We start from the raw sequence: 22,477 nt of genomic DNA, 5'->3' as shown, positions 1-22,477 counted from the left end.
ATGGGGCCACACTGATTCTGATAGTTCCTTTCTGGTCAGGGCAATTTTGGCTGTTGGGCCTATTGCAAATATCCAATCAGCCTCCCATCCATGCACTGATACAGTTTTGCTCAGTCTTCGCACATCCAACGGTATCAAAGTTCCTCAAGGGCCTCTTCCATACTTACCCACCTGCTAAAGACCAGATTCCTACATGGCATCTCAGCATTGTCCTCCAGAAACTCATGGAGCCTCCTTCTGAGCCCCTCATTGCTCAAGACATTTTTCTGGTTGCTATCATTTCGGCTTTGTGCATCAATGAGCTACAAGCTCTTGTGGTATCTCCTTATGTTCCTATGAAAAGGGGTAAGATGGTGCTGAGCACAGACGCCAGCTTCCAATTTTCCCCCAGGGTGTTCAATTCCTGCTCATCCCCAGGCCCCACTCCACCCCTTCCCCCAAGTCCCACCCCACCTTTTCCCACCTCTTCCCTGCCTCTTTCAGTCCCCTTCCCCAGAGTACACCCCCTCTCTACTCCTCCCCCTCCCTCCTGCATGCCACAGAACTGCTGATCCGTGGCAGGCTGGAGGAGCTGGGAGGGAGGGGGAGGAGTTGATCGGCAGGGCTGCCAGCAGGCAGGAGGTACTGGGGGAAGGAGGAGCTCACTGCCAGTGGGTGCTAAACACCTAATTTTTTTCCCCCCATGGGTGCTCCAGCGCTGGAGCCACCCACTGAGTCAGTGCCTATGGTGCTGAGACTCGCACCCTAAGTTCATTGTTAAGGTGATTTCAGAATTTCACCTGAATCAATTAACCTGCCAGTCTTCTTCCTGAAACCCCATTTGGTGCTGGGAGAAAAGAAGCTACATGCTTTAGATCTAGTTTCAAGAGGCTGCTCTATTACTTGGCAGGACCGAGCTTTTTAGGTTGTCTCCCCACCTCTTTGTGCACACATACAAAATGGGAAATGACTGCCTATGAAGGAGTACTGCGGAAAGGGATCTGGGGGTCATATAGGTCACAAGCTAAATATGAGTCAACAGTAACCCTGTTGCAAAAAAAGCAAACATCATTCTGGATGTATTAGCAGGAGTATTGTAAGCAAGACATGAAGTAATTCTTCTGCTCTACTCTGCGCTGATGAGGCCTCAACTGGAGTATTGTGTCCAGCTCTGGACACTACATTTCAGGAAAGATGGACAAATTGGAGAAAGTCCAGAGAAGAGCAACAAACATGATTAAAGGTCTAGAAAACATGACCAATTAGGGAAGGTTGAAAAAAAAAATGGGCTGTTTCTAGTGAGGTATCCCAGGTATTGGTACCAGGCCTGATGCTATTCAACTTTTTCATCTATGATCTGAAAGTAATGACTGCCTCGGAAAGAGTATTGCAGCATGGGATCTGGGGGTCAGTGGATCACAAATTAAATAGGAGTCAACAGGCTAACACTGTTGCAAAAAAAAAAAAAAAAAAAAGCCACCACCACAATTCTGGGATGTATTACCTGGAGTGTTCTAAGACAGACAAGTAATAATTCTTCCGCTCAACTCCATGCTGATTAGGCCTCAACTGGAGTATTGTGTTCCGTTCTAGGTGTCACATTTCAGGAAAGAGGTGGACAAATTGAAGAAAGTCCAGAGAAGAGCAACAAAAATGTTTAAAGGTCTACAAAACATGATCGATTAGGGAAGGTTGAAAAAAAAATTGGGTTTGTTTAGTCTGGAGACAAGAAGATTGAGAGGAGACATAAGTTTTCAAGTACATAAATTGTTCTCTTTAACCTCTGAGGATAGCACAAGAAGCAATGGGCTTAAATTGCAACAAGGGAAGTTTAGGTTTAGACATTCGGAAAAACTTCCTAATTGTCAGGGTGTTTAAGCACAGGAATAAATTACTTAGGGAGATTGTGGAATTTCCATCATTGGAGATTTTTTAAGAGCAGGTTAGACCTGTCAAGGATGGTCTAGATCAGTGGTTCCCAAACGGGGGTTTGCAAAATGTTACAGGGGGTTCTCAGGAAAAAATTCCCTAAGGGCGGACAGAGTTGTCCCTAGGAACCCTGGGCAGCATGGGGCCAGCAGCTCGGAGCCCTGGACTTCAAAGAGCTAAGCAGATCAAAGCAAGCATATCTCACACTAAGGAGATTTAAACTTCAAGACTCCTTATAAGAAATGGATAGGGAGGTGGATATTTTTTGCTGTTTTTAAAATTAACTAGGCAGTATTGTTTTTAAAATTATGAAGAACAAGTTTAATCTTTGTTTGTTTGCTGGGACTGCTCAAGACCTGAATGCTTGTAGGAGGAACTCTTTGAGTTGACTTCTTAAATACATTCATGCTGTTTCACATCTGATACTCCTGGATGAAACGTAGGAGCCTTGTCTTATAACAGGCTTATTCAAAGTGATACAAGCTACGAAAGTGAGATCTTGGAAGAGTGTTGCTGTTTTCATAATGTAATAAAAATACTGTAATGATAAAAATATAGCATGTAATAAACCTGTCATAAAAACAAATTTTATATTTCCAAGATAACTGCTTTTATAATTTATACTCAAGTAAAGGAGAAAATCCCTGGAAATACTCATTTTTAGGAAGGGGTTTGCAAGACTTGACATTTTAGTGAAAGGGGTTCACAGTTGTTAAAGTTTGGGAACCACTGGTCTAGATAATACTTAGTTCTGCCATGAGTGCCGGGGACTGAACTAGATGACTTTGAGGTCCCTTCCAGTCCTAAGATTCTATGAAGTAAATCTAAAATCACTGCTGATAAAATTTGTGAATGACCCAAAAGATTGGTGCAGTGGTAAATGATGATGAGCACAGGGCCACCACAAAGAGTTATCTGGATCATTTGGTAAGATGTATCCCGTCAAACAAAACATTTTTAAATACAACCAGATGCAAAGTTATACATCTAAGGAATGCAGATCAACAGAATGTGTGACTGTATCCTGGAAAGCAGTGACTCTGAAAAGGATTTAGGGATCCTGGTGCACGAACAACTCAACATAAGCTCCCAGCTAAATGCTGTACGAAAAGGGCTAATATGATCCTTGGCTGTATAAACAGGGGAGTAGTGAGTAGGAAGGTGATTTTACCTTTGTATGCAGCATTGGTGACACAGATACTGGAATGCTGCCTGCAGGGATGGTTTTCACATTTTAAAAAGGATGTTGAACAATTGGAGAGGCATAACAAGAACATATGGCTGGAAGCTGAACTCAGACAAAAACACCTTATTTACTATTTAAATTTAACAGTGAAGTGGCTTAACTATCTATGGGGCTAAACAGTCTATGGGACTCAGGTTTGGGGTGTGCTGTGGAGCACAGGCCTTCTGGCCTATGGAGGGGGAGTACTACCACCCCAGGGGTGGGATGGCAGGGGGGATGGGGGGACATAGGCCCACCCAACTCCACCACATTCCAACCCAGGGCCCTAACAATGGTGTAGTAGTCTGCCACTACTCAGGGGTAAGCAGGGATGCACCCACAACACACTGACCTGATTTCAGGCTCTCTCTCCACCAGATTATTGCCTGGTTCCCCTGGGTTGCTTCCTTAACTACCCCTCGGGCATACCAGGATACAGAGGTCATCCTCAATCTCCCTGGGGTACACTGCCAAGGGTAGCAGTTCCTTCACATCAAGAGCACCAGGGCTCCCTGGAAGCTCACGCTGGTCCCTGGGGCAACAGCAGTTCTCCTGGGGACTCCACTCAAGCAGCAGGGAAGAAGCATCTGTCTCCAGCAGCTTCCTCCCAGCTGAGCGGCTGGGCTGGCCTTTTATATTTCCCCTTCCTGCCCTGCCGCTCTACTTCTGGCATGCGGGGCGTGTCCCTCCAGGCTCCACCCACTGGGTGACTTGCTGTGTTCCCTCCGTGTTTGCATCTGAGGGAGGCCACGCTGCCTCGCTACACCTTCTCTGTAACTTTTCCAATTCTCATATATCCTTTCTGACATGGGGCAACCAGAACTGCATGCGGTATTCATGGTGTGGGTGTGCCATGGCTTTCTATACTGGCATTATGATACTTATTGTCTTATCTATCTCTTTCCTAATGGTTCCTAACATTGTTAGCTTTTTTGACTAATGCTGCACATTGAGCAGACGTTTTCACAGAACTATCCACAATGACTCCTTCTTGAGTGATAACAGCTAATTTAGACCCCATTATTTTATATGTATAGTTGGGATTATTTTCCAAGTGCATTACTTTGCATTTATCAACGCTGAATTTCATCTCCTCCTTTGTTGCCCAGTCACCCAGTTTGGTGAGATCCTTTTGTAACACTTCACAGTCTGCTTTGGACTTAACTATCATTAGTAATTTTATATTATCTGCAAACTTTGCCACCTCCCTATTTACCCCTTTTCCCAGATCATTTATGACTATGTTGAATAGCACTTGTCCCAGTACAGATCCCTTGGGGACCCCACTATTTACCTCTTTCCACTGTAAAAATTGACCATTTATTTCTACACTTTGTTTCCTGTCTTTTAAGCAGATACTGATCTATGAGAAGACCTTCCCTATTATCCCATGACTATTTACTTTCCTTATGAGCCTTTGGTGAAGGACCTTGCCAAATGCTTTATGAAAGTCCAAGAACACCATATTCACTGGATCATCTTTGTCCACTTTTGACACCTCAAAGAATTCTAATAGAGTGATGAGGCATGATTTCCCTTTACAAAAGCCATGTTGACTCTTCCCCCCACAAATCAAGTTCATTTATGTGTCAGATAATTCTGTTCTTTACTATAGTTTCAATCAATTTTCCTAGTACTGAAGTTACTCTCACTAGCTTATAATTGTCAGAATTGCTTTGGGAGTCTTTTTTTTAAAATTGGCATTACATTAGCTATCCTCCAGTCATATAGTATAGAGGTTGATTTAAGTGATAGGTTACATACCGTAGTTAATATTTCTGCAATTTCATATTTGAATTCCTTCAGAACTCGGGTGAATACCATCTGGTCCTGCTGACTTATTACTATTTAATTTATCTATTTGTTCCAAAACCTCCTATAGTGATGATAAGAAAACAAAGGAAAGAAGGGGGACTGCTAAGCACTGAGGATGGAGCAGAGTGGAGATTAAAGATTATCTAAGCATGACCCAACACCTAAACAAATACTTTGCTCAGTTTTTAATAAGTCTAATGAAGAGCTTAGGAGTAGTGACAGAGTGGCTAATGGCAATGAAGATATGGAGGTAGAAATTGCCACATCCAAGGTGGAAGTCAAATACAAACATCTTAATAGGACTAAATTGGGGACCCTGGATAATCTCCATCCAAGAATATTAAAGGAATGGGCACATGAAATTGCAAGTCCAATAGCAAGGCTTTTAATGAATCTGTAAACCCAGGAGGTTGTACTCTATGACTGGAGAATTGCTAATATGATTCCTATTTTTAAGAAAGGAGGGGAAAAGTGATCCAGGAAACTACAGGACTGAGTTTGACCTGGATTGTATGCAAGGTCTTGGAACAAATTTTGAAAGAGAAAGTAGTTAAGGTCGTATAGATGAATGGTAACTGGGATAAAATACAACATAATTTTACAAAAGGTAGAGCATGCCAGACCAACCTGATCTCCTTCTTTGAGAAGATTAACTGATTTTTAGACAAAGGAAATGCAGTAGATCTAATCTACCTGGATACAGTTCCACATGGGAAATTATTAATTAAATTGGAGAAGATGTGGATTAACATGAGAATTAAAACACGGATAAGGAACTTGTTAAAGAGGAGACTACAGAGGGTCATACTGAAATGGAGAACTGTCAGGCTGGAGAGAGATTACTAATGGAGTTTCTCAGGGATCAGTCTTGGGACCAGTCTTATTTAACATTTTTAGTACTGACTTTGGCACAAAAAGAGAGTGCTAATAAAATTTGCAGATGACACAAAGTTGGGAGGTATTGCCAATACAGAGGAAAACTGGAATATCGTTCAAGAAAATCTGGATAATCTTGTAAACTGGAGTAATAGAAATAGGATGAAATTTAATAGTGCAAAGTGCAAGGTCATACGTTTAGGGACTAACAACAAGAATTTTTGCTATAATATGAGGACATATCAGTTGGAAGAGAGAGCGAGAGAGAAGAATAAAGACCTGAGCATATTGGTTGATCACAGAACAACTGAGGCATCAGTGTGATTTTGCCGAGAAAAAGGCTAATGCAGTCCTAGGATGCATCAGGCGAAGTATTTCCAGTAGAGAAAGCGAAGTGTTAGTACCATTATATAAGGCACTGTTAAGACCTCATCTGGAATACTGTGTGCAATTCTGGTCTCCCATGTTTAAGAAAGATTAATTCAAACTGGAACAGGTGCAGAAAAGGATTACTAGGATGATCTGAGGAATGGAAAACCTATCTTATAAGAGGAGACTCAAAGAGCTTGGCTTGTTTAGCCTAACCAAAAGAAGGATGAGGAGAGAGATGATTGCTCTCTATAAATACATCAGAGGGGTAAATTTCAGGGGGGAAAAGGAGTTATTTCAGTTAAGCACCAGTGTGGACACAAGAACAAATGGATATGAACTGTCCATCAACAAGTCTAGGCTTGAAATTAAGCAAAGGTTTCTAACCATCAGAGGAGCGAAATTCTGGAACAGCCTTCCAAGGGGAGCAGTGGAGGAAAACCTAACTGGCTTCAAGACTGAGCTTGATAAATTTATGGAGGGGATGGTGTTAGGGGGCTTATTCCTTCACCCACTTACTTCCCTGGTCCTTCTCGCATGAACAGAGAGCAACAATACCAGAAGTCCAAAGGTGCAAACAATTTGATGTTTATTGGGGTGAACTTCCAGCAAGCATGATTCCAGTTTCCTTCCTTAGTGTCCCCCTTCCCAGCTCTGACACCACAGAGCCTTACACCTGTGTCCCTGTTCCCATTCCTGCCCTTAGCCAAACATGATTCCAATTTCCTTACCCCCATTCCCTGTTCCCATTTCCCCCTTTAGTAAAACATGATTCCAATTTCCCCACCCCCATTCCCTGTTCCCATTTTCCCTACACACACCCACCCACTCACTTCCTGATTGACTGCAGACTATATAGTAAAACTTGAGTTCTGCTTAGCTATACCTTAACCAATCATTTTCCTGAAATTTAACTAACCAATCCTAACATATTGTAACATAATTATGTAACCAATTATATCCCACCACCTTAATTAGTTTACACCCAGCAAAATTAATTATACAGCAGACAGAAACAATCACAGAACCAGACAGAGATTATACAGACAAACAATAGCAAAGTGGGAACTATAACGACAAAACAATACAGAAGTGAGGATTTCACATCCCAGCTATTGATAAGTGAGTTCTTGCCAGACAGGATGCTATCAAACTAAGTTTCCTTTTACATTTTCTAGGCACTTCCCTTTCTCTGGAGGTGATAGGCACTATCAGGACAGGATTGTATTCCTAACAGCCCAATAGCACCTTATTTCAATGTGACTAGTTTGGAATGTGAGGATTTGACCGGTCGCTTCCCAGCTTATGGCTGCCTCTGTTGCTTAGCCAAAGGCCTTAATCTAAGAACAGGGCCTCAGACTGTCACAGTAAGAGAAAGACCTTACACTGGCAGACAGTGATTTTGATTCTTTCTTTTATACCTCTAACTAGCCAAGTGATAAGAATACACCTAAATTCTTCGAGTACAGGCCTTTACCGACAGACCTGAATATCTATATCCTAACAGATGGTATGATGGGACTGCCTACAGTGGCATGTGGCTCATAGTTAGCTGCCAGTAGCAAAAATCCCCAATGGCCGGAGACGGGACACTAAATGGAGAAACTCTGAGTTACTACAGTGAATTCTTTCCCAGGTATCTGCCTGGTGGGTCTTGCCCACATGCCCAGAGTCTAACTGATCACCATATTTGGGTCTGGGAAGGAATTTTCCCCTGGGTCAGATTGGCAAAGACCCTGTGCGATTTTTTTTTTCCTTCCTCTGCAACAGGGAGAAGGGGTCATTTGCATGTATAAACTAGTGTAAATGATAGATTCTCTGTAACGTGAAGTCTTTAACCCATGATTTGAGGAATTCAGTAATGGTTAGGGGTCTATTACAGGAGTGGGTGGGTGAGGTTCTGTGGCCTGCAATGTACAGGTCAGACTAGATGATCACAATGGTTCCTTCTGACCTTAAAGTCTGAGACATATCAGTCTGAGACAGTTCCTCAGATTTGTCACCTAAAAAGAATGACTCAGGTGTGAGAATCTCCTCACATCCAGTGAATACAATCAGAAAAAAATAATTTAGTCTCTCTGCACCGGCCTTGTCTTCCTTGAGTGCTCCTTTAGCACCTCACTTGGCTTACAGTTTGTTTCTTTCTATTTTCCTCAGTAGGATTTGACTTCCAATTTTTAAAGGATGCCTTTTTGCCTCTAATTGCCTCACTACTCTATTGTTTAGCCACAGTGGAATTTTTTTGGTCCTCTTTTATTTTTATTTATTTGGGTATACATTTAATTTGAGCCTCTATTATGGTGTTTCTAAAAGTATCCATGCAGCTTGCAAGTATTTCATTCTTGTGACTGTACCTTTAAATTTCTATTTAACTAGCTTCCTCATTTTTGTGTAGTTCCTTTTTTTGAAGTTAAATGCTACTCCTGGGGTGAGCTTCTTTGGTATTTCCCCTCTTTTTCCCCCCTCCATTATGTTAAATTTAATTATATTATAGTTGCTATTACCGAGCAGTTCAGCTACATTCACCTCTTGGACTACATCTAGTGCTGTACTTAGGACTAAATCAAGAATTGCCTCTCCCCTTGTGGGTTCCAGGACTAGCTGCTCCAAGAAGCAGTCATTAATGGTGTCTAGAAATGTTATCTCTGCATCCCATCCTGAGGTGACATGTACCCAGTCAATATGGGGATAGTTGAAATCCCTTATTATTAATTTCTATTTTTATAGCCTCTCTAATCTCCCTAAGCATTTCATAATCACCATCACTATCCTGGAGTGCAGGTTCCCTTTTGTGTACTTTTTTTAATCATACTGCTGCACTCCGGGTGGGAAGCATCTGTAATTGTGCCAGCTACAAAGCATGAAGGCCAAGCTGCAACTAATTTAAACTGATGCAGCACCACTGAAGTAAATGGAGCCGGTTTACACAAGATAGGATCCTGCATCATCAGAAACCATCACTGTGGATGAGAAACGTACCATTGACTATTCTGCCCAACTTCATGTTTCTCTAAGGTAAATTTCATCTGCCATCATGCTGTTTCTTATAGCCTCCTGCTCTGCCAAACCACGATTAAACCCAGCTGGAGTGTCTGATTCCTCCCCTATTGTAAATTATTAGAAAAGACCTGCCTATGGTATATTCAAATGTCATGGATTCATCAAACACAACAGTCCGTTTGTAGCTACAGAATTTCCTTAGTTCAGCCTTACAGCTGGACCAGAGTTTATGCTGTGCCTCTCAGGAGACAAGTTAGAGCACCCCAGGACAGCCTCCATGCAGCTGCTCTGCTGCCTAGAATAGCAATAGCACAAAGCACTGCAGCTGCACTCCCTCCGGTTCCCCTCTCCAACATGGCCCTAAGCTCAGTACTGCAAGGGATGACAGCAGAGGGATTCATCCCAGCTTCTTTATGGACCCTGTATGCTGCTGGAGTCACATGTGGGGTCAGTATCTGGGCCTCCTGTTGGCAAAATCCACAGTGTCCTAGCTAAGGATCTACATGGCTGTAGTATTTACCTGCACTCCAGTTTTCTATGTGAAGTGGAGAAAATCATGTGGAAGAGTAGAAAAATCAGACATAACAGAAGATGGTTAGAACCAGGGGTATTTTTACCAAATGACTCACCTATAGTTTTTCACTTCCTCCCACTCATCATTAGTAAACATAATGAATAAAACTGGTCTATTACTAACCATGGGGTGAACTTCTTTCCACTCTGAGGTGAAGCTGTTCACTAGAACCTGCCTCCTGTTGTTTAACTAGTTTTTAATTCACAACAGGGTTTTGTCCTTTTATCCTGTACTTATTTTCCCTTCTCACTCATACAGGATCTTTTAAAAAAATACAAATAAATAACGTTAAGAGGATCACCTCTGTATAGTCTGACTTTTCCAAAGAATGCTAACAGGTTAGTGAGGCATATTTTCCCCTTACAGCAGCAGTGATGCTTTGACTCTATCAGGTTATACTTGTCCAAGTGTTAATTACACACTTCATCAGTTTTGCTGGAAGTATTAAACCCTCTGTCGATAATTCTCTGGATCTCTCTCAATTCCTTTTTAGAAGATAAGCGCCACATGAACAACTTCCCCATATTCAGGAATAGTTGCTTTTTCTAAAGATATATTCCTTGTCAATATCGCTGCTATTTCCCACTTTGTCTTTAGAAGCCCTGGATGAATACTTTCTAGTACTGGTGATTTATTATGACTTTTTCCCGTTGTTCTGGAGGAGTTACAAGATGAAGAGATGGAGAAGACCTAGACTATTAAGTGCAGCTTCCTGCAAGCATAGGATGTAGTCCCTCACAGGTGATATTACCAGAGTTTACTGTTCTTAATACTCTATTTGATCATAAGTGTACTAAAGCCACACTTCAATTTTCCATTAAAAAATGTTTTTAGAACATAAATTTTTTCATTATCCTCAAGGGAGATGGAAAATGTCAATGCCAAAAAAAAAAAAAAAGCAAAAGCTCCCACACCTTCTTTGCTGCCTCCCTTTCTTCTTTAATTGCCCTCCTAGCAACCTGGAATGAGCTACAGTCACACATTATGGTAAAATTAAGATTTACCAGCAAAGCAAGGACATGGTGCACACATTCATAGGACAGTGAAAGAAGTCGCAGAGGTTCTTTTTCTGAGCTCCTCCCTTCAGAGTTCTTTTAAATCAATTGTTTTCTTATCATTAAAGTGAGGGAATGGGAGTCAGAAGATGCAGAAATCTTAGACAAAAGTCAAAATTTTGAATCAGAGTAATTCATTAAGGACATGTAACTCCAAATTGGTTTGGTTTGATAAGTTTGCCTCAGACTTTGCTGGAACATTCACCTTCAGTTTTAGAGCAAGTTTGGCAATTTTCCAGCACACCAATTTTCTAAGACAAGATTGGCAGTAAGGGGGTCCTAAAACAGGGCTTTATAATGAAAGCTGCTTCTACCCTTACCACTTCTTCATAATAATATTACTACCTCAGCTAAGTATTTTGAGGCTTACTTCAGCAGTGTTTGTAAAGTGTTTTGAGAACCTGAGATGCAAGGTGCTATAAAATTGCAAAATACTATTATAATGCTTGTGACAATAACCATCAAGAATGATAGTCGTGGTGGAGGCTGAGAAAAGCCCCGTGCCCAGAGTATCTATGGAAAATGGCTCCCTCTGCAGGAGGAAGAGAGGATCTGCCAGAGGCCTTTACGGGCAGACTGGAGATGAAGCCCCATTAGAACCATTGCACCCCCACCACACACCCACACACTCATTTTCTATCTGGAAGAAACAGAGGAGCAATCAGAGGACAATCTGTTATAAAGAGGAGGGTGATAAATTATTCTCCATATTCACTGAGGACAAGACAAATAATGTTGCAACAAAGGAGATTTAGGTTAGACATTAGGAAAACTTCCTAACTATAAGTCTAGTTAAGCACTGGAACAAATTACTGAGGGGAGTTGTAGAATCTTTGTCACTGGAGGTTTTTAAGAACAGGTTAGATACATATCTGTCAGGGGTGGTCTAGATAATACTTAATCCTGCCTGAGTTCAGGGGATTGGACTAGATAACCTATCGAGGTCCCTTCCAGTCCTCCATTTCTATGATTCTATAAGGCAACTGGCAACATTGCCAAACCTGAGTATTCAAACATCACAAGTCAGCCTCCCCAAAATTACGAAGTGGATTAAAAATCAAGAGGTTTTTAAAAAATCAATAAAGGTTGAGGGTTTTTTTATGTGCTTTCTGGTTTCTGAACTTTAGAATGCACTAGCTTCTCATTTTCAAGCTTTTCTCTACAACCACTAGGACTAGAAACTTACTTAAAAAAAATAAAATCTGAGATTCTGATTTAATCACATGAATTCAGGAGCTGGGGATTTCTGAAATACATCAACTATTGCAAAAATTAGCAACGCCGAGTTGGAGAGCAGTAGGTGGTAAAGCTCTTGTGAAGGCACAGCTGGACTTTGGAAGAAAAAAAGGAGGGACAAAGGGCTTAAATGGGTCAAAGACCCTAAAATATAATAAACATCAAACATATTCCATATAGGGTAGGGCAATGGTGTTTAAAGCCTTTTCATGCTATTTTTTCTAAGAACTCCTTTTCCTATTGAAAAGCTGAAAAGTAAACTCCTTTTCCTACTGAAAAGCTGAAAAGTAAATATCCCCAAATAGCTTATGTTCCTGCATGGGTCATGGGGAGGATTTCCTGCATTTCCCTCAACATGCTCATAACACTTGTAGTTCTGCATTAGGTAATGATAACTATAATCAAATCTCAGACTTTTCTGGTCACCTACAGGGTCAGGAAGGAATATTTTCCTTGACGCACAATTGGCTAGTTATAGTCTTTCCCCCTCCCTTCATCTTCCTCTTAAGCTTCAGAGGTTGGCTGTAGCTGAAGACAGGGACACTGGATGGGGTGGACCAGTGCTCTGAGGAGGTAGAGATGCCTGACTGGTGTGTCTTGCTCACATATTCAGGATCATACTGATCACCATATTTTGGGTCATAAAGAAACTTTTCCTCAAGTCAGATTGGCAGGGACCTTGGGGGCAGGGGAGTTTCCTTCCTCTGTAGCATGGGGCATGGTTCGCCTGCTAGGATCATCTGGACATATCAATTCCCTGCCATTTCCCTATTACAGTGGTTTTCAACCTTTTTTTCATTTATGGACCCTTAAATTTTTTTGAATGGAGGTGTGGACCCCTTTGGAAATCTTAGATATAATCTGCAGAGCCCCAGGCATCCGTGGATCACAGGTTGAAAACCACTGTTCTATTGTAACAACAATCTTTTGGGGACACCCATTCTGTTACGTGTTCTGTTCATTCCCTCTGAAGGACCTGGCATTGGCCACTATCAGAAGACAGGATACTGAGCTAGATGGACCATTGGTCTGACCCAGTATGGCCATTTTTATGTTCTTATGACCCCTTAGACAGAGTCTGTGGACCCCAAATTGAAAACTGCTGTCCTAATGAATTCCCTGCCATTGCAGGGCCTTGAATGCCACATGCAGTTCAGGTCACCTCATCTCAAAAAAAATATATTATAATTGGAAAAGGTTCAGAAAAGGGCAACAGAAATGATTAAGGGTATGGAACAGCTTCCATATGAGGAGAGATGAAAGACTGGGACTGTTCAGCTAATAAAAGAAAAGATTAAGGGCAGGGCCGTCCCTAGCCATTTTGGTGCCCTATGCAGCCCTCCCATGGGGGGCGAGGTTGTGTGGGGCCCCAGGCCTCTGCGAGAGGGCAGGAGCAGGCTTGGGGGGCAGTGGGGAAACTGCCCCCCAGCATGAGCGAGCGGAGCGGGTTGGGGCCAGGTCGCTCCACTTCCTGCCGCCCAGTGAGTGCAGGGCAGGTCCGACCCCGCACTCACGAGGCGGCAGGACGTGGAGTGGCCCGACCCAGCCCGCTCCGCTCTGCTCCCCTGGCTCCCAGGCTTTGGGTCAGGGGGGAACCACCCCCCCAGCACTCACCGGTGGCACAGAGCGGGCTGGGGCCAGGTCACTCTACTTACCGCTGTTGGTGAGTGCAGGCCTATCCCCTGCTGCAGTCCTTAGGGGAGTAGGGGCAAGGCTGGGGCTGGGGCGGAGCAAGGGTGGGAAGAGGTGGGGATGGGGCGGAGGCCATGGGGAAGAGGCGAAGCAGGGGCTGGAGCAGCACGCAGCTGCATAGGGCACCAGGAAATTTGGCGCCCCATTCCTAATGCCCTACGCAGCTGCGTACTTTGCATATGGGTAGGGACGGCGTTGATTAAGCGGGGATATTATAGAGGTCTATCAAATCATGAATAGTATGAAGAATGTGAATAGGAAAGTGTTATTTATGTCTTCACCAATCACAAGAACTAGGGAACACCCGCTAAATTAATAAGCAGCAGGTTTAAAACAAACAAAAGGAAGTACGTTTTCACACAATGCACAATCTGTGGTATTCGTTGCCAGGGAATGTTGTGAAGGCCAAAAGTATAAGTAGGTTAGAAAAAGAATTCGATAAATTCATGGAAGATAGGTCCTTCAATGGCTATTAGCCAAGATGGTTAGGGATGCAACCCCATGCTCCAGGTGTCCCTAAACCTCTGACTGCAAGAAGGGGTGAACACTCAAAATTGCCCTGTTCTGTTTGTTCCCTCTGGAGCATTTGGCACTGCCATTGTCAAAGACAGGATATTGGGCTAGATGGACCATCGGTCTGACCCAATATGGCTCCTTCCTTGGAATTTTTTAAGGTCAGGCTTGACAAAGCCTTGGCTGGGATGATTTGATTGGGGATTGGTCCTGCTTTGAGCAGGGGGTTGGACTAGATGACCTCCTGAAGTCCCTTCCAACCCTGATATTCTATGATTTTATGTTCTTATGTTCTTAGGGGCACCTTGGTCTCCCCTGTTCTTTTTCAGTGACACACAACAGTTTAGCCCTGGTCTACATTTAAATTTAAATCAATGTAGTTATGTTGCTCAGGAATGTGTAAAATTCACACCCAAGAGCTGTAGCTAAACCAATCTAACCCCAGGTGTGGAATGCAGCTAGACTGACAGAAGAATCTGTCTATTGACTTAGCTGCTGTTGCTTGGGGAGGTAGATTACTTACATCAATGGAAAAAACACTTCTGTCAACGTAGGAAGCATCTACAGTAAGGTGCTACAGTATCATAGCCTCTAGTGTAGACATACCCTTAGTCTCCTGAGGACTGAAAAGTCTTAACTAAAGACTTTGGGCTTAGTATAGGGGTATCTGGGTTGATATTATTAAAACAGAACTATAAAATTCATGAGCCACTATGATAGCACTAAGCCATATCAGACAGTATATCGTTCAGGCATTGGGGCACTTCTTGGATGGCTCCAATCCTGCTGTGACCCTAAGAGTCCTTAATGCTCACTGGCATAGGGCATACTGTCTCTGATCAGACCCAACCAACTCACTACATCCAACACTGTGTTAAGTATCATATGAAAGCTAATAACATGCTGGTTATTAATATCATTGCCAAATACATGTTAACTTTATATGTGAAGTTATGAACTTCCTCTGTATGATGTTTCTAAACACATTTACAACCAAACAGTCTAGCCTAGATAAAGGTGATGATAAACACCTCTGTCCTAGACAAGGGAATGTGGGTTTCTAGAAAGCTAATAGGTTGGAGTGCTTTACTGTCTCTGTAGAGGCACCTAACGTAACACTTTCTCTGTGAGTGCCAGGGAGAGGGACTGGTCCCTGCAGTAGGAAGATTTGGAGGCAAATTCAGGGCTGGAAAGGTACTAAGGTCAGCCTGCAAGGAGTAACCAGGTTGGGCAAAGCCAGGGTGAGGCTGTGGGCTCCCGGCAGGCAGTTAGAGTCAGAGTGCTGGGCCCCAGCTGCACAAGTTACAAGATGCTGACTGAACCCTTTACTGGCCTGAGTGAACCCCAAAATGTCGCACATGCAATGAGCTCCATAGGGGCAGAACATTGCTCCCCTGCCTGAGTTCGCTGCAGGACTGAGGCCCAGCTACCACTGACCCTCAGGCTGGTACATTTCAAACAGTCAGAGCAGCCAGGTGCAGTATGCAGCCCCTTCCATGCAAGGGGGGCAGGCAGAGCCAGGCCAACTGGCCAACCTCAAGATCCCGATTCCCGGCTCTCCCAGCAATTTGGAGGTGTTCGGTGCTGCCAGCTCAGGTCAGTCCGAATTCCAGCTCCAGCCTGAGGTTTGGCTGCCATCCGCCCCCAACTGGCAGGGGCCTGCGTCCAGCTCAGGCCCCCCTCTGAGGGCTGCTGTGGGGCTGAGCCGGGTGAATCAGTTATTTAGGAAGTGGCACCAGCGGTGTGGGCTCCATGAGTCAGCAGGGCTCGTGCGGCCCTTACCTGCCGGCCAGGGAAGCGGGGGTGGCAGCCGGGCTGGGGGCTCCCGCTCCCCGAGCAGGGGGAGGACAGCAGCTAGAGGGAGCTCCTCCGGGCCGCCTCTGCCTGTGCGCCCCGGTTCCTTTCATAGGCTTCCAGTCCCTCCTCCCCGCCCTCCTTCCCCCGTGATGGCGGAGGACAGCGAGTCTGCGGCCAGCCAGCAGAGCCTGGAGCTGGATGACCAGGACACCTGCGGCATCGACGGCGACAATGAGGAGGAGGCCGAGCACGCCAAGGGGTAGGCGGCAGCGCTCGCGGCTGAGCCGGCGCGTCCGGCCCCGGCTGTACCACGGCCCCGGGCGCGGGGGCGAGGAAAAGCGCTGGGCTCCCTCCGGCCCGGCCCCTTGCTGCAGCGGGGCCCGGGGCCGCTCCGGCGGGGCGGGGAAGGCAGCGCGGGGCCAGGCTGAGCGGCAGGGGCGGCGGCCCAGGTGCGGAGAGGGGCCCTGCGGCTGGCTGGGCTGGAGCAGCGCGGGATCGCCGTAGCTGTTGTGCCGGGCGCTGGGAGGCGGGAGGCAGCCGTTCGCCCCGCGCCTCCTGGGAGCCTGAAGCGGGGCCTTCCTGCAGGGGGCGGCGGCGGCGTGGGGCGGGGAGCTGTCAGCGGGCAGGTTCCGCGCTGCGGGCCCTCCAGGGAGGTGACAGGAATCGGTGCCTTGCTGCCCTGCTGGGCGATGCTTGCTACCGCGCCAGCGTGTGAGCCTGGCTGTGGGAGCGCCCCCACCCCCAGCTTCCTCTGGGGCCGGGCCGGTCTTCTGCGGGCATCGCGTCCGGCCGGCTGAGCCCCTTGGCGGGAGGTTGGCTCTGTTCCTGTCCCAGCCCTCAGTGGAGGCACGAAGGGCTGGTGCTTGGAGATCAATCACCCTGTTTGCAGCTGGCGGCAGCGTCTCCTGAGTTAGGTGAGCTGCAGTTTTTTGTGTGTATGTAAGCCCCGACTCACCCAGCGCGGTGAGATGCCCTTGTTTCCAGCAAGAGGAGGCCTTGAGTAGAGGGTGTAGCCAGCAGCATGTCTGTGAAGAAGCATTGTCCCTAGGATAACTCTCGGGGGAAGGCGGTCACATACTGGCAAATCCGTACTTACACGCGACCCCCCATTAAAAATCAACCTGATACCACAGACATTTCCCCGTATATACAAGAGCCCTGTGAGAGAAACAGAGCGGTAAAAGGTGGCATTTTATTGCCTTCCTGCTTAGGAAGGAATGGGATAGCATCTATTGTGTTTTTATTTACCATGATTTTTCTACTTGGGACCTCTCCAAAGCTCTTCTAATTCACTGTATTTCTGTGAAGTTAAAAGATGCCCCTCTATTTTCCCCTAAGTCTTTTTGTTTATAGCTTTCAAACGAATGGCAAATATACAGATCTCCTGAAAGATCAGGATAGACTCTATGGAGAAAATAGGAAGATATTTTAAGGACTCTTGAATTATCCACCTCAGTCTTGTCATTCATTAAATGAAAATATTCCTCCTTCTCAACACCACCTACTGTCCAAAAAGAAACGTGTATAAATCTACTTGTAATTGGAGTAGGGCATGAGTGTCTCAAGTCATTAATACAGCAAGTATATTTTAGTACTAGTCCCTTCTCCTTATTATTCTTAATCACTTTCTAAAAACTCATTTTACTGTAGATTAAACTTTGTCTCCTGTTTCTGGATGAGAAACAGGACAGTCTGTCTACTTATATACAGCCCTGATCTTGCAAAGGGATCCAAATGTCTGACCCCCTTACACATGCTCAGAATCCCATTGATTTCAGTGGGTCTCAGTGTGGACATAAAGGACCACTTGTGGATCTCGCTGCTGGATTGAGGCACTGGGGGGAAACAATGTTTTAAGAGTTAATTACATTCAAATTTATATTCTTATCTTTAGGGTTAGAAATATGTTAGCAAAGGGAAAATACTGTCGCAACTAGGAGTGGCCATGGTGACCTAAAATAGAAATAGGTTAGCTTATAAACAACTATATAAATATCTTCTTAGTCATTAATTTCTTATTCATTAGGGAGACTTATTCACTTCCATAGGTGATTATGTTTGAGAATGTATGCTGTTTATTGTCTGCTGTCCCCCAGGATTTGCTTGGCAACAAACTGCTCTGTACCTTAAGTGTGATGTAAAAAGTCTTTAATTTAAGATTTAGAAAGACCGACTCCAGTTTTTCTTGTACTGCAACTTCCTCAGCATATTCATGCCTTGCATACTAAAATAGCTGTGTCGAAAATAATTATAGTAATATAAATTTGGAATATTTAAAAAAAGGAAGAAATTGTGCTGTGCGAACTTGGAGCTTTAATTTTGTTTGTTTGAAAGAAAATTCCAGCATTTCTTAATTTCTAAATACATTAAATTAATACCACTGAAAATACAGTATGATTTTACATTATTGTCACCAATGGGTCACACTGACTTTCCAGGCCAGTTCAATAGCCTGCTAATGGTTGTCTAGAATTTATGCTTGGTAACTTAACTGTTTGAAGTCCAATTTCTCTTCTTTTCTTCTGTTTTTATTACTTTTCCTTGATTGATCTATTTCTGCCTTATAATAGAAGTCCAGCCTTCCAAGCCATTGAACTAGGCTTCTTCATAGGCATAGTGAGTGCAAGAAGCAGTGTTTGAGAAGGAGCAAGGGTACAATTACGCATCCCTACATGGTGATACGTAACTTGCAGCAATACTTGCAAAGCAAGGTGACTGCAGTCTTTAAATGAGAAGTAATATGGTCATGGGCTATACACAATTCTTTTTGCAATCTGTTAAGTATTATGATGAGTTCTCCACAGAAGCCAGTTTTTATGGGTGAGCAATAAATGAAAAATAGGATACTTTCAGATACTATAAAGTTTAACAAAATGAGTGGCTAGATCACTCCAGTAAATCCAGATCACTCCAGACAAACAAATGATGGGTGTTGTTAGTTTCATAGGACTTGTAATATACAAAGTCAGGTATGAAATTCTGAGTTACTGCTGTGTTTTATCATCTTTTTTTGGCACAGTATCTGCTATTAATTGGAAGTTTTGTGTAAGGTTGGCCCTTTTTGTCAGTTGAGGTACTCAATCAAAAATTCCAACAGTTATTATATTGAAAAGCCATGTCAGAAACTAGTAACTGAAAACCCATGCTGTTGCATGGATGTAATTTGTAAAGTCATGTATGTAAAACAATCTGAAAACGGCTCAGAACTTAAAAATTGGAGAGTAACAAACAGTGATTTCCAGTGATAATTAAACCTGGTAATATTCTAAACAGAGCTGTCAACCATGCTTGTAGCTGTTTCCTTTGCCTCACTGATTCAACAGACATTCTGTGCTTCAGAGCAATGTTCTGGGTTGTTGTGTGGGTGGTTGTGTTGATTTGTGTACGGATTGTGTTGTGCTGGGAGATTTACGTGAGTGGTGAATGACACGTGAGGCACTACATGCATTTGGGGTTTTTGTATGTGCTGGTTGTACTGTTGTGTGGGTGGTTTTGAAGAATTGTGGCAGTTGGGCCATCTGGGCAATGTCACTCATACAACCAATGACACTCTTGCATGCAAATTAGCTGTAGAGTAAGGGTGATAGTTGGTTGAGTTACCTCTGATATCACAAAGGTCTAGGATTCCTGGCATGGCATAGAAACATGTCTTACTGTCACATGGATGTAATTTGTAAAGTCAAAATGGCAGAGAACTTAAAAATTGGACAGTAACATATCATGAATCCCACTAATTGAACCTGGTGATATTCTGAACAAAAAGAGCTAATAGCCATGCTTGTAGCTGTTTCCATTGCATCACACTGACTCTTCAGAATGTATAGGATTCAGAATGACAATCCTGGAATATTATTAAGTAGATTACAGCAAAACATAACAGCATTTTAGCATTCTGCTCCAGAAGTGAAAAATTCAACATCCCCTTACAAATTCCCTCCTCTGCTCCCATTGTGTTTTTGCTTTTGATGTTACTTTAAAATTTTCTTTGAGATTTCAGATTAGTTCCTATTGCACAGATATGCCATGGAGTATTTACAGGCTAACTTGGTGCTTTAAAATATGGTCATGGCAAGTGTCTTGCTGAGGTTGGAATAGTCTGCATTAGTGGTACTGAATATTTAATTTTATTCTGTCTCAGGCTTTACTTTTCTTATAGGGAGAGGAATTGTTTATCGTGTGTCAGTCTTTGGTGTGAATACTATGTAAATTAAATCACTTCTTCAAACTGTAGCTTGACATTTAAAATTGGGTCATACACTGTTGACCATAAATAGTGCTGTGACGTAGTGATGGTGGATTGTGTGTGTGTGTGCGTGTGTGTGTGTGTGTTTAATGTGCTGTGGACAGCAGACGACAGGATAAGTATTCAATAGAAAATAATACAGAACTCTCTAGGATGCAAGTGTCTGTGCCCTACACATCTGGTCCCATTTTCAGAATGCAAGATCATGTATGTTTTGTGATTCTCATGTGCTAATCTCCTTTTTCTCCCTCATCTCTGAAATTTGTTCCTGTTAAGTTTGCTGTCTGCTACACTCTGTTCCACTTCATAGGAAAAGACTGTTTCCAAAACAGCTCCATTAGTAAATGTACTTTAAAATAGGATTAAATAAATTAACTCAGTGTTTTTAAATACAGTTTACTTGACCCCGCCCCCGCATTTCCCTTTCTCTGTAGGGTCTTTCAGTCAATTCTCAATGGCTCTTTGCATAGGAATTCTGTGATAGAAAGGGCACAGAGAATTTTCAATAGACAGCTTCAGAAAGATTGTAAACATCAATATGAAATGCTTGTATGAGGTTTTTTTATAAACACTGTAATAGAACACTAAGATATAGCATTGTTGAATGGCAGCTTTATAAACATGTTTTTGTCTAAGAATTTTTTCAAAATTGTTTTTAAAGAAATGTGTAACCTTTTTAGTCCAGAACTTGGCATACAAAGTCTGAGTCCTGAAGTACATTCTTAAAAAAAGATTTGTAGAGCAAAGGGATAGAAGAAACACATTAGTTTAACATTCTGAATGTTGGCATGCTGTAAGTATGGCACTTTTGGTTTATTACTAAACTATAATTCTTGAAGAAAGCAGTGGGTTTCCAAAAATTAGCCCAAAAATGTTCACCTAGCTACTGTTGTGTTAACAGTGAACTTCAAAGGACGTTATCAAGGCTTTCTGGTTCAAAATATTTTCTCTCTTGATATAGTTATGATCTAATAGGAGATGGGAAACGTCCAGAATCTTAATATTGATTTTTTAAAAATATAGAAACTCTGAGCCAAATATAGCCCTGGTGTAAATATTATAACTCCTGAGTTCCATGAAATCAAACCCATTTACATCAGATCTGAATTTGGTCTTATATCGCAGAAACCATTTAAAAAAATCTTTGTGGTCCCCTGAAAAAATGCTTTTGTACACCGTTATTGACAGATGCAGAGGCAAAAACCACTGTTCGGAAGAGCTGTGCAGGTAAAGAGCTTGGCAGCCAAAATGACCTTAAACACCTGAAAGATGGGCTTGTTTCTGAAGTTCAGAATTTTTTTACTTAAATTTATGGGTAGTGGCAACTTTTAATAGAGATGCTGGTGTTTGAAAAAGCTGGTTTTGTTCAAGGGATACTGGGTATTCAGCAATACAGTTTAAAATAACACTCAATGATGTGCTTTGGGAAAGATGTTAAGATCCATTCAAACACAAAAGGAAAAACAGCAACTGCCGCACTGGGGATAATATATAATACTTTGCACTTCTTTAGCCTCTTCCATCTGAGAATCTGAAAGCTTTGCACAGATTTTAATGAATTAATCTTCTCAACAGCCATATAGGGAAAGTAAATCTGTTTCTGAGAGGATGGAACAGAAGCTCAGAGAGGCTAAGACCCACCCTTATAAAAATGTGAATGCACTTTTTCACACTCATGTAAAACAGCAGATGTGCGTCCACAAGTAGAAAGGAATGTGTGGGTGGAATTACAGATTTACGTGCATAACTGTTGTAGACATTTGTAAAAATGTAGGCCTAAATAACTTGCCCAAGGTCATACACATAGTCTGTTTCTGTGGCAAAGTTAGTGTATCTTGAGGCAGAGCCAGGTCTCTTGACTCTGCTTTTACTTTAAGTAAGGCCTGGTCTACACAGTTTTTGTAGCAGTATAAATATTTTGGTTAGGGATTTTTTTTTAACTGATATGCCAGTACAACCCACTATGTGGATGTAGTTAATGGTGTCTTATACCAGAATTGCTATTTCCCTTTCCCCTTTATATCTGTATAGCTGTGTCCACACAGTTGTACTTCCTTAACTATGCAGGTACAGTATGGAGGGGCAACCAGGTCAAATTTCACTGCTGTTGTGACTATGTACCTGGAGCAGTGCTCTGGCAGCAGGACCCCTGTTTAAAAGTGGTCAGGGCCATG

At 43.1% G+C, this 22,477-nt stretch overlaps 1 protein-coding gene across 5 annotated transcripts in view; it reads left to right on the top strand.

The window, feature by feature from the left end:
* The first annotated feature begins 15,867 nt into the window (after nt 1–15,867).
* Nucleotides 15,868–22,477, top strand: part of NMT2 (N-myristoyltransferase 2) — a 57,481-nt gene continuing 50,871 nt past the window's right edge. For 4 of the 5 annotated variants that reach the window (XM_027820942.3, XM_007058449.4, XM_043541264.1 and 1 more), the window contains exon 1: nt 15,868–16,319. In XM_027820942.3, the coding sequence (XP_027676743.1) occupies nt 16,210–16,319 (110 nt within the window). In that variant the 5' untranslated portion in view covers nt 15,868–16,209. Of the gene's footprint in view, nt 16,320–16,698; nt 16,975–22,477 lie in introns of those variants that run through there. The other variant, XM_027820943.3, reaches the window with a different exon arrangement.

This window comes from Chelonia mydas, chromosome 2, assembly GCF_015237465.2.
Source record: "Chelonia mydas isolate rCheMyd1 chromosome 2, rCheMyd1.pri.v2, whole genome shotgun sequence".
Lineage (NCBI taxonomy): Eukaryota > Metazoa > Chordata > Testudines > Cheloniidae > Chelonia > Chelonia mydas.
The sequence above is the reverse complement of the archived record's forward strand: the minus strand, read 5'-3'. Positions and strand labels throughout refer to the sequence as shown.